The 13,900-nt window shown below is 35.7% G+C and overlaps 1 protein-coding gene across 27 annotated transcripts in view; it reads left to right on the plus strand.

Moving 5' to 3' along the window:
• Positions 1–4,879, plus strand: part of COBLL1 (cordon-bleu WH2 repeat protein like 1) — a 79,139-nt gene extending 74,260 nt beyond the window's left edge. For all 27 annotated transcript variants that reach the window (XM_086896826.1, XM_086896818.1, XM_086896817.1 and 24 more), the window contains one exon: positions 2,336–4,879. In XM_086896826.1, the coding sequence (XP_086752952.1) occupies positions 2,336–2,422 (87 nt within the window). In that variant the 3' untranslated portion in view covers positions 2,423–4,879. The remainder of the gene's footprint in view (positions 1–2,335) is intronic.
• The last annotated feature ends 9,021 nt before the right edge of the window (positions 4,880–13,900 follow it).

Genomic DNA, 13,900 nt, shown 5'->3' on the forward strand with positions numbered 1-13,900 from the left:
CAGATAACACACAGTTCTGAAGGCTATTTTCCTATTTATTAGACTTTATCAGGTCCTTAATCTGTTAGGCATCATAACTAAGATATCTCTCAATGTTTTGTCAACAGTCCTGGAAGGACCATCTTCCCTCACCCTACTCTGGTTACAAACTTTCTCTCCTGAAATTAACCTACATATCTTTCATTGTGTAAAACAGTCACATTTCTAAAATCTGCGCTGTTTTAAGGTAGCAACCAGACAATCATAATCCCACAAAGTTTTCTTGACCTCACATTAGTATTTTGCATTCTGTTTTGAGGAATAATTTTTCATTGCAGAAGGTCAAGAAAAATCAGTGTTTTTTTGTTTTCCTTCCCTTTTCCTCTTGAAAGAAACCAGTGATGTGTGGTAGGTGGATACAAAGGACATTTTTGTTTGTTTTATGGAAGTCTTTGATTCTCTGGGGTCAGAATCTCACCGTAAGTGGTCAGATAGTGGAACATTCCATTTCATAGATTTTTTTTCAGTGTAGTAGTGCAAGAGCCTCTCTGAGGCTTGTAAATCTCCCATCCTTTCTATGGTGAATAGGAAGACTGGGTTTCCTGGAAAAGTTGCGAGCATGCTCAAGTAGCGTTTGATCTCTAGTCAGTAAAAATGGTATATAATACACTGTAGAATTGCTTCTAACTACATGTCAATAATCATAATACAAACAGGACAAGATTAAGCAAATGCTGGATTTTTCAGAATCTGTTGTAGGTAAAATCTGTTCTACCAGAAATACTGTTTGGATTTTATTTGTGTATATTTTTAAGAATTTTTTTTTCTAGTGCATAATTACATTTTGAAAAATATAACACATCATTTGTTTATTCATTCTTTTTAATAGAAATGTTCTTAGTTTAGCATTGACCCATATAGTTTTTATCAGTCTAGGTACAAGAATGGCATGGGTAAGGAAGGAGAGAGATAATGACTGAAATTGGTTTTCCCCTCCTTTTCTCTTTTGTGGGTGGGAGATGTGCTTTGTCAGTAAATTACATGTTGAGACTGGGGTGATGAAAGGGCTGTACTTTTTAAGAAGAAATTATAATGATGAAGAAGCTGTAACCATAAAGAAAGGCAGTCTGCAGCACAGAAATCTGAACCAGGCTTAAAAAAACCCCTGGAACACAAACAAAATGCAGTGAAGAACTCACTGAAGTTTTGCCAAGCATAAAATCGTACATGCTGTTCTTTTCACTCTCAGAGTGCATATGCTGTGGTACAGGTATGTCTGACAGCAGAAAGAGATTTTTTTGGCCTACAGCAAATTTAATAAAAACATGGTCTCATTTTATGTTTAACACAGAGAACTGGCCGCAGTAGGACAAGGAAATGAAGCATTTCGTATCAATAAGTTATTTGCACCCAAAAGTGCTTTTGAGAATTGAGAGGACTTGCAGAATGCATACACCTCATAGCTTCCAGTATCATGCTGCAGTCAGGAAAAGGAGTAATAATCTTATCTGTTTGAATAATGAGAGATGTCTGTCAGGTGCTTGCTTCTCTTTTTACCTCTTACCACACACTCTCTCCTTGCAGATCTGAGAGTCATTTGAAAAATAAAATCCTGGCACCACTTGCCAAGTTCTTTAATTTTTTTACCCTCTGTTTTACTTAATACGTTGTATGTAGTGCTGAGATCTGTGGCCTTTTGTGTTGCTGGTCTTTCCTGTTCAATAGAGGCCTCAGTAATTACTAACCTAAAAAGGGTCAAGTGAGGTTTCTTTTTAACGATTTTTCTCTTGAGAATGTTTTCATTGTGTTTAGTAAACCGTGTGCTGTGGTATGTGGTTCTTATGGCTGTGGAGCATCTACAGCTCCCATTTACTCCAATTGGAGCTGTTGGATTATGCAGTTCCACTGAAAATCAGGCTTTGGCTATCTGTGCTAAAAGTGATGGTTTGCTTCTCATAGAAAACATTACCAAGGTATAAAGAAGTTTTAGAAGATTTATTAAGAAATCGGGTCTTTTCAACATTTAATAAAAATGTTTGGTTTAGTGATGTTTTTTTCAAGTACTTCTTTGCAACCAGGTGTGGAGAAGGACTAAAAATTATGTGTCTTTTGAATAGTTACACATGAAATTTTTAGTCAGGATAAAATATGTTCTAAAGTAATGTCTTCTGTTTCTACTTCTGTAGAATATATGCTTAGTTAAGAAATCATATAGGAGGTCTTCCATTGGGATGAGAAAAACACTAAATGAAGTAACAGTGTGTAACATATTAGAGAAATAAAAATCTGGAAATTTAGGTTGACATTTCTTTAATATTTTTTTCTTTCTTTTTTTTTTACCCCACCCTGCCTCCAGGTTGGTCCTCCATCAAACACCATAGCTGTCAATGGAAGAGCCAGGCTTAATCCTTTGTATTCTACAGAAGCTAAGGCTAATCCCTAGATATTATACCAAATATTTTGCACTTTACTACTGCTTCATAGGCCAACTTAATACTAACTACAAATTTTTGGAAGTGTAAATGCAAGTATATGTTAATATATTTTTGTCAACATTTATAAAAATGTCAGGCTGGGTCTTTTGATGCCTTGAAAAGATTATTAGAATATGTAAATTATAGTAATATTTTGCCTTTTTCTCTTTATAAAGCTGACTATGCTGCTAAGAAGTTTTAAGACGAGGTGTAGGTGAACTTTGCTTATGATAGAATCAGAACTGAAGATTCTTGATTTTAGCCTTCAAGACTGAACAATACGTAGCACTGTGCTGAAATTACAGATTGGAAGCAAGCTAAAAGTTTTAAATCAAATAATTAATTTTCGATTGTGTATTACTTTAACAGATTGTATGAACTTAAATCTACCACATGCTGCCTCCATATTACTTCAGTAAATTAAAATTGTAATTAGTAGAAATCTTAATTCAATGCAATACTTTGTTTCTGTCTTAAAAAATAGATGTTTTTGTTCCTTTAGCAGAGAGTAATTGGGATATGTATTTTGATTTTTTTTTTCTTTTTACTCTCCTGTAATTTTTTTTTCCTGGTAGCGCGCACACACAAAAAATCAGGACATAAATTATTGGAAACTTTTGTACTATTCAAAACCTTTTCTTAACAATAGCACTACATGATGTTTCTTAACTGTTCTTTAAATATCTGTATATAGTATTTACCTAGCATCAGATAAGCAATACTTTTTGTGAACTAATTATATTTTTAAGTAGTCATCAGCATATAGTCACTTACTAATGCAAAACAAATTCCAGTTTTGATACTTTATGAAATAGAATATTTTTTTCACTACAAGTATGACTAAAAAATGAACTGCTTTGGATTTATTCCTACAAAATATTTTAATCTTAAAACGGCACAAAAACACATAAATCATGCTTGTATCAGAGAACATCTATTTATAGATTAAGCATTAAATACCAAAATGGGAATATATATTAAAAGAAAATGTTTCATGTTATATTTTATCTATTTTGAGTTTCTTGTAAAGATTATACATTTTTGGGGAGGGGGTGGAAATATGATCACATTCATGATGAAATAGCTACATTAGGGATGCATGCAGCAATTATTGCCATATTAAAATATTTTTTTGCTGGACTTGATTTAAAATTAAGCAATTGTATTTAGTTTCTATTCTTTAACAATATATATTTTGTACTTTAGAAACATTATGTAACTCAGTTTCAGAAACTGATCTATATGTGCATTTTCAAATTGTTTGCTGCCAGGTTTTTGTGCAATAATCTCAAAGACGTCTAATTACTTTCCTAGTACAGAGTCAATTACCAGTTTCAAGTTATGGTGTTAACTTAATGCTGAAACCCTTTAATGAATGTTTTAGTAAATAAAAATTCATAAAGAGATCTGATGAACATTTTTTTCATTGCTGTTCTCTCCTGTTTTCTCTCCTGTATCTTAGTCCCTTGTCAATGTGTGTTACCACTTCCATCTTTTCCTTGTTCTTGCCTCCAGTCGAGAGTTCATTCCGAGGGTGGGGGAAGCTCACGTGGTAGTTCAAAAGATCTGTTTCAGGGTCTGACTGCAAAAGAAATTTTCAACCTTCACTTGAAAATAGTGAGATAGAAGATACAGATTTCTAGTTTCTAACGGGGGCTTACATTCTAGATTCCGCTGTGTCTTGAGAGATAGACTTGAAAATTGTAACTTGCTCCTTGGATTCTAGTCTGTGCTCACTGTGATATGTGGAGTCTGTGTTTTAGGCATTCCTATCCACTATGCTGATCTGTAACTGCCAGAGAAGGGGATGCACTTTGAAAAGAGTCTCTTCCTTGTACTTTGGGTATGTGGGGGTAACAGGGTTTTTTTTCAAATGTTGGTATTCTCTGCCAAGGTGACCAAAGTTATTTCATAAAGCTTTTTTAATCTCCATCTGTGTTAATACAAATATATGTGATGTTTCACTTTTTCAAACAAATCAACAAAGTCCATTTTCTTGTTTTGGGGAAAGTTCAATTAACTGTACTTTATTTTCTTTAATTTTGACTACAAAACTGTACTACTGTATGTTTCTTAGTCCCATAAATTAAAAATGAACTACCTTTTCATGTGAACTCCTGAAGGCAAATATCATCTTATGTGACATAGATTAAAACCATCTTGCTTGAATTTTAGGGTCTCTTCTTTGTGTAACTGAACTTGCTTGATAACTAACTGAAATGTCTACACGTGCTATATTACTGTGAAACTCTTCAATGAGACTTTTTGTTACTAGCTGGTGATTTTGTTTAACAAAACTTTCTATTTCCCTCTTCTTCCAACATGTGTATGTATGATATTTTTAAATCTTGCTATTGTATTTCTACAGATGCTTTTTTTCTTACACTCTTTTATTAAAGTCTACTAGAGAAACTCTTGTTAATGAACTTGACGTGTTTATTCATTATTCAACCATAAAAATATTTCTGCTCATGTAACAAGTAAGTGTTTCTAGTAACTGCAAGCCCAAGCTAGACAGCATTTAATTTTGTTGTGAATACCTTACATGCAGGGTAAACAGACTATTTTTTGAGCTCAAGAATACTTACAGTTTGGACAATGTGTATCACAGATGTCTTCCAACAGGAGGAAACTGGTTATATTTATATAGATTTATATATATATATATTATATTTATATAGATATCTAGATTCTCTTATAATCCCCTTGCTTTTGCATGGCAGTCAAAATGTATAGGAATGAAAGTCAGGGTACTGAAGAAAATGAAATGTCAGTGTAATTGTCCAGACAAAACAGCAAGCCCCAGTGAAGGTGCCTTATGACCTACTGGTACCAGTTCTTTTGAAGAAGCAGAAGGTATCCATATAGCACAGTGCACAGTTCACACTCCAGGGCTTTCAAGTTAAGGAGGGCTAGCAAAGCAAAGAGAGGTAGTAAAAATGATATTAGCAATTATAGAAGATACATTGTTAAATTTATTCTTCAGAAGAATAAAATTAAGACTACAGATGTAACTGGAGAATGGAGAAGTTTTGCTGGGACAGCATCACCAGTTAACTTTTGGAAATACGTGACTAAAGGTTGTAAGGCCAAGGTAAGAGCTCTCATACTTTGCAGCTGCAAGATGTTTGACCACTCAGTGTCTCTATTTTTGGGACGTACGTTCAGTAATCAGTGCCCTAGTTTTTCCAGCTACTTGTAATTGTAACATACAACATCAGGATCTCCACAGAAGACATGAAAATTATGTGAATATGGACCAAGAAGCATGGTATCACACGTAACAGCACCTAATACTTCATTTATTACAGGTAGCTGTTACCAGCCAAAGCAAACATTTTCAGTTGGAGCTGCTTAGAATACTATTTTAAGTTTCCAAAAGGTTTGCAATCCTTCTGTTAAATAGAAACAAGTAAAAAGTGCTGTTGAGCAGTAGGATGTACATCCTTGAATGCTTGGCCAGACTGCATCCTAGGAGGTGTTGGACAACTACAGCAAGGTAAAAGACTAAATGTAAATGACTAAGCAGGTGGGTTGGTAGCCAAACAAACTGAGCTCTTTGCATAAGGGAATGTGCCTTAATTTGTCTGTGTAACTGTGAAGCTGAAGTCGAAATGGTGTGTTTGGATTGGAGCTGCCACAATCGGGCACAAAACTCTGGGTGGTGTGAATGGTCTGAGGTTCTGGAGCTGTGGTGTTCTGTTAGTGCTTGGCTGCTGATGGCGCAGCTGAAATACCACTTCTTGTAGACAGATTGCTTATGAAGTCTATTTTGGTGATAAAGCAAAGCTGTAGCAATATCAATGGAAATGTTTCACAGCTTCTAATTAAAAGCAGGCATTCTATGGGGGATTATTTTATACATCCCAATTGGAAATCACAGCTAAGGTGGATGTTTTTTTCTTTAAAATTTCTGATTAGGTAGCTTTGTGAGAGGGAAGGTGTCCTTGTTTAAATGACATGAAATTTGCAAGTATGGGAAACTATGCTTGCTAAAAACTTAAATACTTAACTTCATTTTGTCTTCCTTGAAAGAACTGTGTGGTATGGGAACTAACACAGAAACTTTGTCAGGAGTCTATTGCAATATATTGTACATAAAGTTGCATTACTTTTTTGACATCTCTTCCTACTTATTAACACAAGCAATTTACTATATTTTGGTGGGTTTATGTCTTCAAGGAGCATATTTGGAAGAGATGTACAGTTTTCTCATTTTTAGCTGCATTAAACCTCACATTCACTAGCAGTACAACAGCTAGAGTTTAAGGGAAAGAGGAGATAAACATTTCTCACATTCCTCCATCACCTTGAAAAGACCACCAAAACTGTTAATGGAATAAATTATTCCTAAATTATTCAAGACAGTTAAGAGAAAAAAAAAAAAAAATAATGGTAGGGGGAAGGAGAAGGAAAGAGGTAGAGATAAAAGGAATTTTGCTTTTTTTGATTGGCGTGTTCCGCATTTGCCAACATGGTGATGGAAGAAAGTCTCTTAACATTGGGAAAAGGAAAAATAATGTATGCAAAAAGGGCACTAATAATTTAAGGAAATTTCAACTTAGTATTATTAGTATTATTTCAGAGTGATTGTGCATGTATGGACCTAAAAATAACAATGGCTGTATCATTCCCAACTGAAATAGAGCTCACGTGCCAAAAAGAATACCAAAAAGTTTAATTGGAATGTAAATTGCTAATTCCTCTGTGAACTTCCCAAACTTTGAGAACAGTCTTGTGCCTGTAACATGGCAGTGTTATTATACACAAATGCCAGTGATGTTTGCTTGTTGCCAGTTTGTGATTGTACAATGAGTGTATTTTTAGTAGCTGTTTTGTTGATAGCAGCTGTTCTGGGTGAAGAACAACTGTCTTCTGTTTCAACAAATCTGCTTGGTGGTTTCTAAAGCATTAGTTTCCGTGAGTGTCTGGGCATTCCCAAACAATGCTTATAACAGGAGTTTAGGGGTAAGGTGGAAAGCTTGTTCTTAAGTTTACCCTTAGTAAAAAGTGTACCAGTTGTTCTGAGAGTATTGAAATGACTGAGAGTTGGGTCACTATTAATACAAATAATAAACATGATGTGTAAGCTGCCATTGTTAAGACAATACTAGAATGCATTCTTCAAAAATTCCTAGTCTTCCAGACTGATGGAATAAATTTTCTTCAGCCTCTTCATCTATTTTACCAGCTGTTCTCAGTACTAAGCAGGGCAGACTTTGCTTTGCATGCTACTTTTGATGTCATCCCAGCCAGAGTAACAAGAACCTGCTAAAACCAGATATCCAACGAAATCTTCACAAGTGACAGAATAGTTTAAGGAATGTGAATATTAAAAATTAGGCTTGTGTATGTGGTGATGAACATCCAAAGGAGTAAAGGAATTGAAGCATACAATCAGCTTAGGGCAGAGGGAGAGTTAAGTTCACAGAACCTGTAACAGCTGTTAAAAAAATTTTGGCCAACAGTGGCTGTTTGCAAGTGCTAGTGTACTCAGTGAGCTAGTGCTGGTGTACATTAACCACTAGAGTACTTACTAACGGTTAAAATATTTCTAGTTTAAAAATATTTAATAAACTGTAACTGGACTCAGAATTTTGTAATTTCCCCATAGCTGTATGGGTCTGTCTGCCTGTTTGTAATGTCTCTTTCCTTTTATCCCCCCTATGTGATCCTGACCAAGACTACAATCTAACAGACTATAACACTTAATCTGAAGTGGCAAAGGAAGAAAAAATGAATTTATTTCACATTTGCTTAAGGCTTTATATAGTGCTGATTTATCAACAATACAATAAAAAAATATTTTAAATAGTTAAGCTGATTGCAGTTTTCTAAATTAAATACTTGAACTAAATGGGGAGATGGAATGCAGAAGGAGGTTCAATTGGTCACCTTCGGTTAAACAGCAGGATTGGTCTGATCAGCAGACACTATTCCATTGCTTCAATTGCTAAAAGCTAATTAAACACTTGCATTCTGCTAACTGAAGTGGATTTGGCCACCTGCAGTTTCAAAGTGCATGTACCAAAAAGGAAATCCCTATGCTATGAATGCAAGCTGCTGCAATGCTAAACTTCAGCACCTAAGTGAAACAAGGAGGTGAAGCAAAGGTTGAAGAAGTAGATTGCAGAAAACATCCTTTTTTAATTGCAGAGGACTGGGAGCAAGCTGGGCACCCAGGCAGCTGCACAGGTAGGTGCCTCACTGTCAAGGATCAGCATACTGTTAACCCTTCTCAAAAGCAGCACTAGTGCCAGGGTGGTTCCTGAATGGTCAGAAGGCAGCTGAGCTGCTGATAGCCCCAGCTCTTTCAGCATGTTTTGGCCATTTCTTCCACATCTGTATAATCTCTACCTGAGCTCTACTGTGAGCTGTGTTGAGAACTGTGTTCTGTTTAACAGAAGCTACCATGAGACACAAGCACAGGCTCTGTATGTCAAGTTCACCTAGGGCTTGGCCCCTCAGGAAAAGGAACTCCAAGAGAGGGAGGTCTGGGGGATATGGGCTGCAAGGTTCTACCTGTGAATGGTGACTTTAATTTTTTTCATTTTATTCAAACTCTGCTATTGTGTTCTTTTAAAGAAAATTTAAAGAAATAAGTATTTTAGACAGGTGTGCTTGGAAGTTCAGTAGACATGAAAGACATAGTCTTTGCTGCCAACTAAAGATAAAAGGCTAAAAAGGTGTAAGGAAGGGTCTGCTAGACCATATTGTCAGGAAAAGGAAGTAGGTGGTGTGTCTTGTGTAACTATTACATAACTTTAAATACATAATTTGGAGGTGCTGTGAAATATAAATTGCTTGATCATCAGTGGGAAAAATAATATAAGCAGGAATCAAACAAATCTCCAAGTGAAAAATGAAGATGTTAAAAGCAGCAGAATTTTAGAATTTTGACTCTTTGGATTACTTATCTAACAGTGGAAGGCAGTTTGGGTGAGAGAATAAAACAAGACCTTTAGAAACCATGTCAAGAGAGTTTAAAGGAATGGGGTTGCTTTAGCTAAAAAAAAAACCAAACAGATTAGGATGACATAACCATGTTTCAACACAAAAGTTGCTACATGAATGCAAGTGATTAATCATTGTATCTTCAAGCAATAGGCTGCTCTAGCTTTAGAGCATAAAGGAAGAATATGCTGGGTCAAACTAGGTTTATTTATTTATTTGGGTTTTGACAATGATCAAAAGTATATGCTTAGGGAAAGACATAAGATTATGAAACACACAAAGTTATACTTACCCCCAAGATGCTAAAACTTCAACGATTTTTAGCTTTGAGAATGCCAAAGTGAAGATGATTTCTATCTATTTAATAGTCTTAAATAGTCTTGTTCAAGAGCTTGGCAACTTATTTTTTCAACTCCCATAAATTTTGAACAGTGGCACATTCCTGTGTGACATGGAGTTCTTTGACCTAATGATACACTGTCTGTAAAACAATTTTTTGTCTGTTGTGAACTACTTGCTAGCCTAATTTAATACTCTCCACTGCTTTTCCTGAAAGAGATGTTAACTCATCAATCCCCATTCATGCTCTGTGCCATTCATATCCTTACATAACATCAGGAGTTGTCCCATAGGCATTTGAGGCTTGCACGCTTTTGCCATTTTATCAGCTATATATCATCGAGGTTTGCCAATATGTAGGTCTGAACATGCCTATGCTTTGTTTCTCTCAATATCTTGGGAAGAGGATTTTTTTCTCTTACACACATTTTTTTCAATGTCTCCTTTTGCTATTTGTTATTGAGAGTTACCTACAGGATATACCTATTCTGTACAAGAGAAAAGTTTGTGTGCCATGCTTCTAAAGCACTAAATATCGAGCTGAATAGAATCTTTTGAAGTCTTATTTATTCATAGATGTGATCACCCAATTCACAGGTGGTCTTTTCAGTTCTCTGGCCAGTGAACAAAAGAACTTAAAACCTTAAGATATGATATATACTTGTTCATTAAATTCAACTTAAAGACCATGTACTTGCATGATAAGTACTTTTGTCTGCAAATACAAGTAGTTGGCCAGAAATCTGGAACAAGGCAATGTGTTGCCTTTAGTGCAGACATTCTAGTCTGGCTTGTAATCAAACACTATTTTCCCTCAACTGTTTCTGCTGATTCATTGTTACCTTCCTTTGTATTGCAATGTTTAAGTGAAACATGCTGCTTTAACTGTCTTTACATGAACTACCTTTGTGGCAGTGTTTTTAGATGGGTCTTTTGATGCCTTTTTAATGGTACATTAAAACTTAATGAATGCTGAGTAACACTAGAATCCCCATGGAAGCACATATGGTATCTACATTAATACGAAATGAATGCATAATGATCAGTAGAATTTCAGTGATTTCCACATGAATCAACAGTGATGAGCCACTTAGTGTTACACTCAATTACATCATGTTTAATTTATGTAGCATTGTTTGGACATTATGTTTAAAATGTCTTTAGTAAATCATTGAAACTCTAATTGAGCCTCCATTTCAGGGACAAATTGCAGTGTAAACAAAAATTCATTTTTTTACACAACAATTAGTTTATGTTGAAGCCCACTTGCAAAGGGTCAACAATTTGATATATTCTCACTATTGCTCCCTGAAAAATGGAATCCTAGTATGAAAACAAATTGCAGTAGCTGTTAAATTGTTTCTGTTCCCTTTATGTTATGAAGTGATCAGACACTGGAAATGCATTAATTCTCTGAACTCTGGAAACAATGGCAATGCCTCACTATTTGACTGCTGGCAAGCAGTTCAGAAGACCTTTTCAGGTCAGAGTATCTTGCCCAAATCTATTCAGCAGACTCAGAAGAGTTATCCACAATGACTGACTAATATCACACCACCTTTCGTGTTTGGGAGGCCCTTCTGGCACATTCATGACTCCCTTGCAGCAATCTGTACCAAGAGCTTTAGAAGAGGGACCATGCCATCACCTGCCAGAGGTAGACAAAGCGATGGTGAGGGAACCTGCCCCAAAAGCAGACACTGTCTTCCAGCTGTTCTCCCACCTTGTGCTGTGGGATGAGGGAACAAACATGGTGTTGATTCCCTGTGCAGAGGAATATAATTTTGCCTCACTTCCAAAGGATCATAGAGGTATGAGGACCTACTGCCTCACTTCATCTCCCCCGTTCCACACTGTAGCACACTGAGCACGGGCTGTTGGTTGGCCCTGGGGTGAAGGCTGGAAAAAGCTGCCAGTGGCAGCCCTCCACTGGAGTCTTCCACAGTAACCACTACAGCAACAGTCTTCAAACAGGGCCCAGACTTAGCAAAGGATGCTGTGCTGGACTCCACCTTTCCAGACTGACTCCACGTGGAAACTAGAGATACACATATATCTGATCATAGCAAAAAATAATACAAATGAAGGTGCTTTGGAAGAGAAAATGGAAATAAAAGATGCATACTTCAACCCTCTCTGGGAACAGTAAACTTCATGGCTTCCACTTTTCCTGATCCCTTTCAGCAGATAACACACTGACACACTGTTTCTGGGGGTGTCTGCTTGAGCTAGTTTTGGACAGGTTCCATAGCAGGTCTGTAAAGATTCAGTCATAGAATAAAGTTGAGTTTGCCTCTTTTCCTCTATCAGCTCAGTTACTCAAAGAGCTATCGAAATTGGTCTGACTTGTGGCAGAGAAGACACTGCCTTCCACCACTTCAGAAGGGATCTTCTCCCAATCCTTGTCACTGTTAGTTTAGGCCAGCAAGGTCTTATGGCTTTAATGTTCATCCTTAAATCCCTGTTCCAAATACAGTAAGATGGAGAGGTCTTGGCCTAGGGGAGTTTCAGTTCTGTGAGATTGTCTGGGCCAGCTACCTTAACAAAAAGGACTAGAGGGAAAGAGGACTGTGTTAGGAGACACAGCTATCAGCTATTTACAAACAAATCCATTAATTTATTTTAACCTTCCCCAATTTTTCTGTTTGCTTCTAGCACCAGGCAGCACATCCAGTTACTTTAGTTTGTAGAGGATTGAACAGCTATGACTTCACAAAGCTATAATTTTAATATGCCATTCTTTTTAATCTGCTATAAGATTATCTGTTGGCTGGCAAGGCACCTAACAAACAGCTGACCAGCAACTTTGTTAGAATATCCATAGACAAAGAACTTTATAATGATGATAACAATACCTGCTCTAATTTCTCTGGATTGCTGAAAAATGCAAATTCAGACCTTTAATAATTGCAGCTTGGGCTTTCATTTCTGACAGCAAAGTGAGAGAAAAAAAATCTTTTCCATCCTAAGAAACTGTAAAAGAGGTTGTCAGAGGGTTTTTGTTTTGTTTTATTTTGTTTTGTTTTTAATTATAATTCAGTTCATTCTTGTTAAAATAGTTTAATAAATGAAGAGAGAAAAGATATGGAGAACCATTTTGTTTAGCTTTAAAAAGTTCTTTTTTGGTTTGTGTTGATCATTTCAATAATTGTTTTCATGATTCAGGAATTCTATGCTGTGTTAATTTAATTCTGTTTTAATCTGAATTGAATAAAATATATGCTAGCTTTTTGGCTATGATGATAAAATGCATGTACTGATTAAAGAGAAAGTGTCCAAAATATACAAAATAATCTGAAATTCACTTCTCTTCAATGTATGCCTAATAGATTTTAATGAAGTAATTATTTTTAATTTTTTATGTTGCTATATATTTTTAGAACCTGCCAAGTAAGAATATTTTTTAGAATTAGATGTAATGAGGTTATAATATTGCTATAGCCTTTGGAATAACACCAATATAAGGAACAGTAGAAGAAAATAATTGAATGTATGCCTTGAGCTACGTGATGACTGTTCAAACAGACTTCACAGAAAATTAGATTTCTTTGACTAGTGTTGTGGTTACAGTGATATAATTCATGTTTCATAACTCTGAAGAAATAATGAAGACATTATAACCAGAAATGTGTCAATTTGAATAAATTTATTATGAATTGCTTTGGTTTAAAAGCTCCCAATATGTTATAATAGAAGCCTACGTTCTTGCTCGAGAGCCAGCCAAACTAGGGTTTTAATATGTTAACAAATCACTTAATGGTAGATTTTTCTCTCCAAATAAACAAAAGGAGAAATGTTCTAAAGGGACTGTGATAATAAAAGATATTAAAATATACCTTTCTTACTCTCTAGGGAAATTTAAACAGCTTTTGCCTGAATCCAAGTTGCAATTAAGCAAAATTCAGCCCATGCAAGAATTAACTCCCTTCACCCATTGCTGAACTGCAATTACATTTGCATCGAATGCAATTGATATATGAAGCTACTCTACCTGCAGCTACACTGCAAAGTACCTTCTCCAAATAAAACCATGCAGGCAGGGAATGTTAATAGGACTTTGGTTAAGGGACTTGCACAAAGTTATCAGTTAGTAAGTTTCATATATCACCCTCAGCGATACATCTTGGCTTTAATATGATTAATAGGTGGCATTT

This window comes from Cyanistes caeruleus, chromosome 7 (assembly GCF_971803275.1).
Source record: "Cyanistes caeruleus chromosome 7, bCyaCae1.hap1.1, whole genome shotgun sequence".
NCBI classification, from domain to species: Eukaryota; Metazoa; Chordata; class Aves; order Passeriformes; family Paridae; genus Cyanistes; species Cyanistes caeruleus.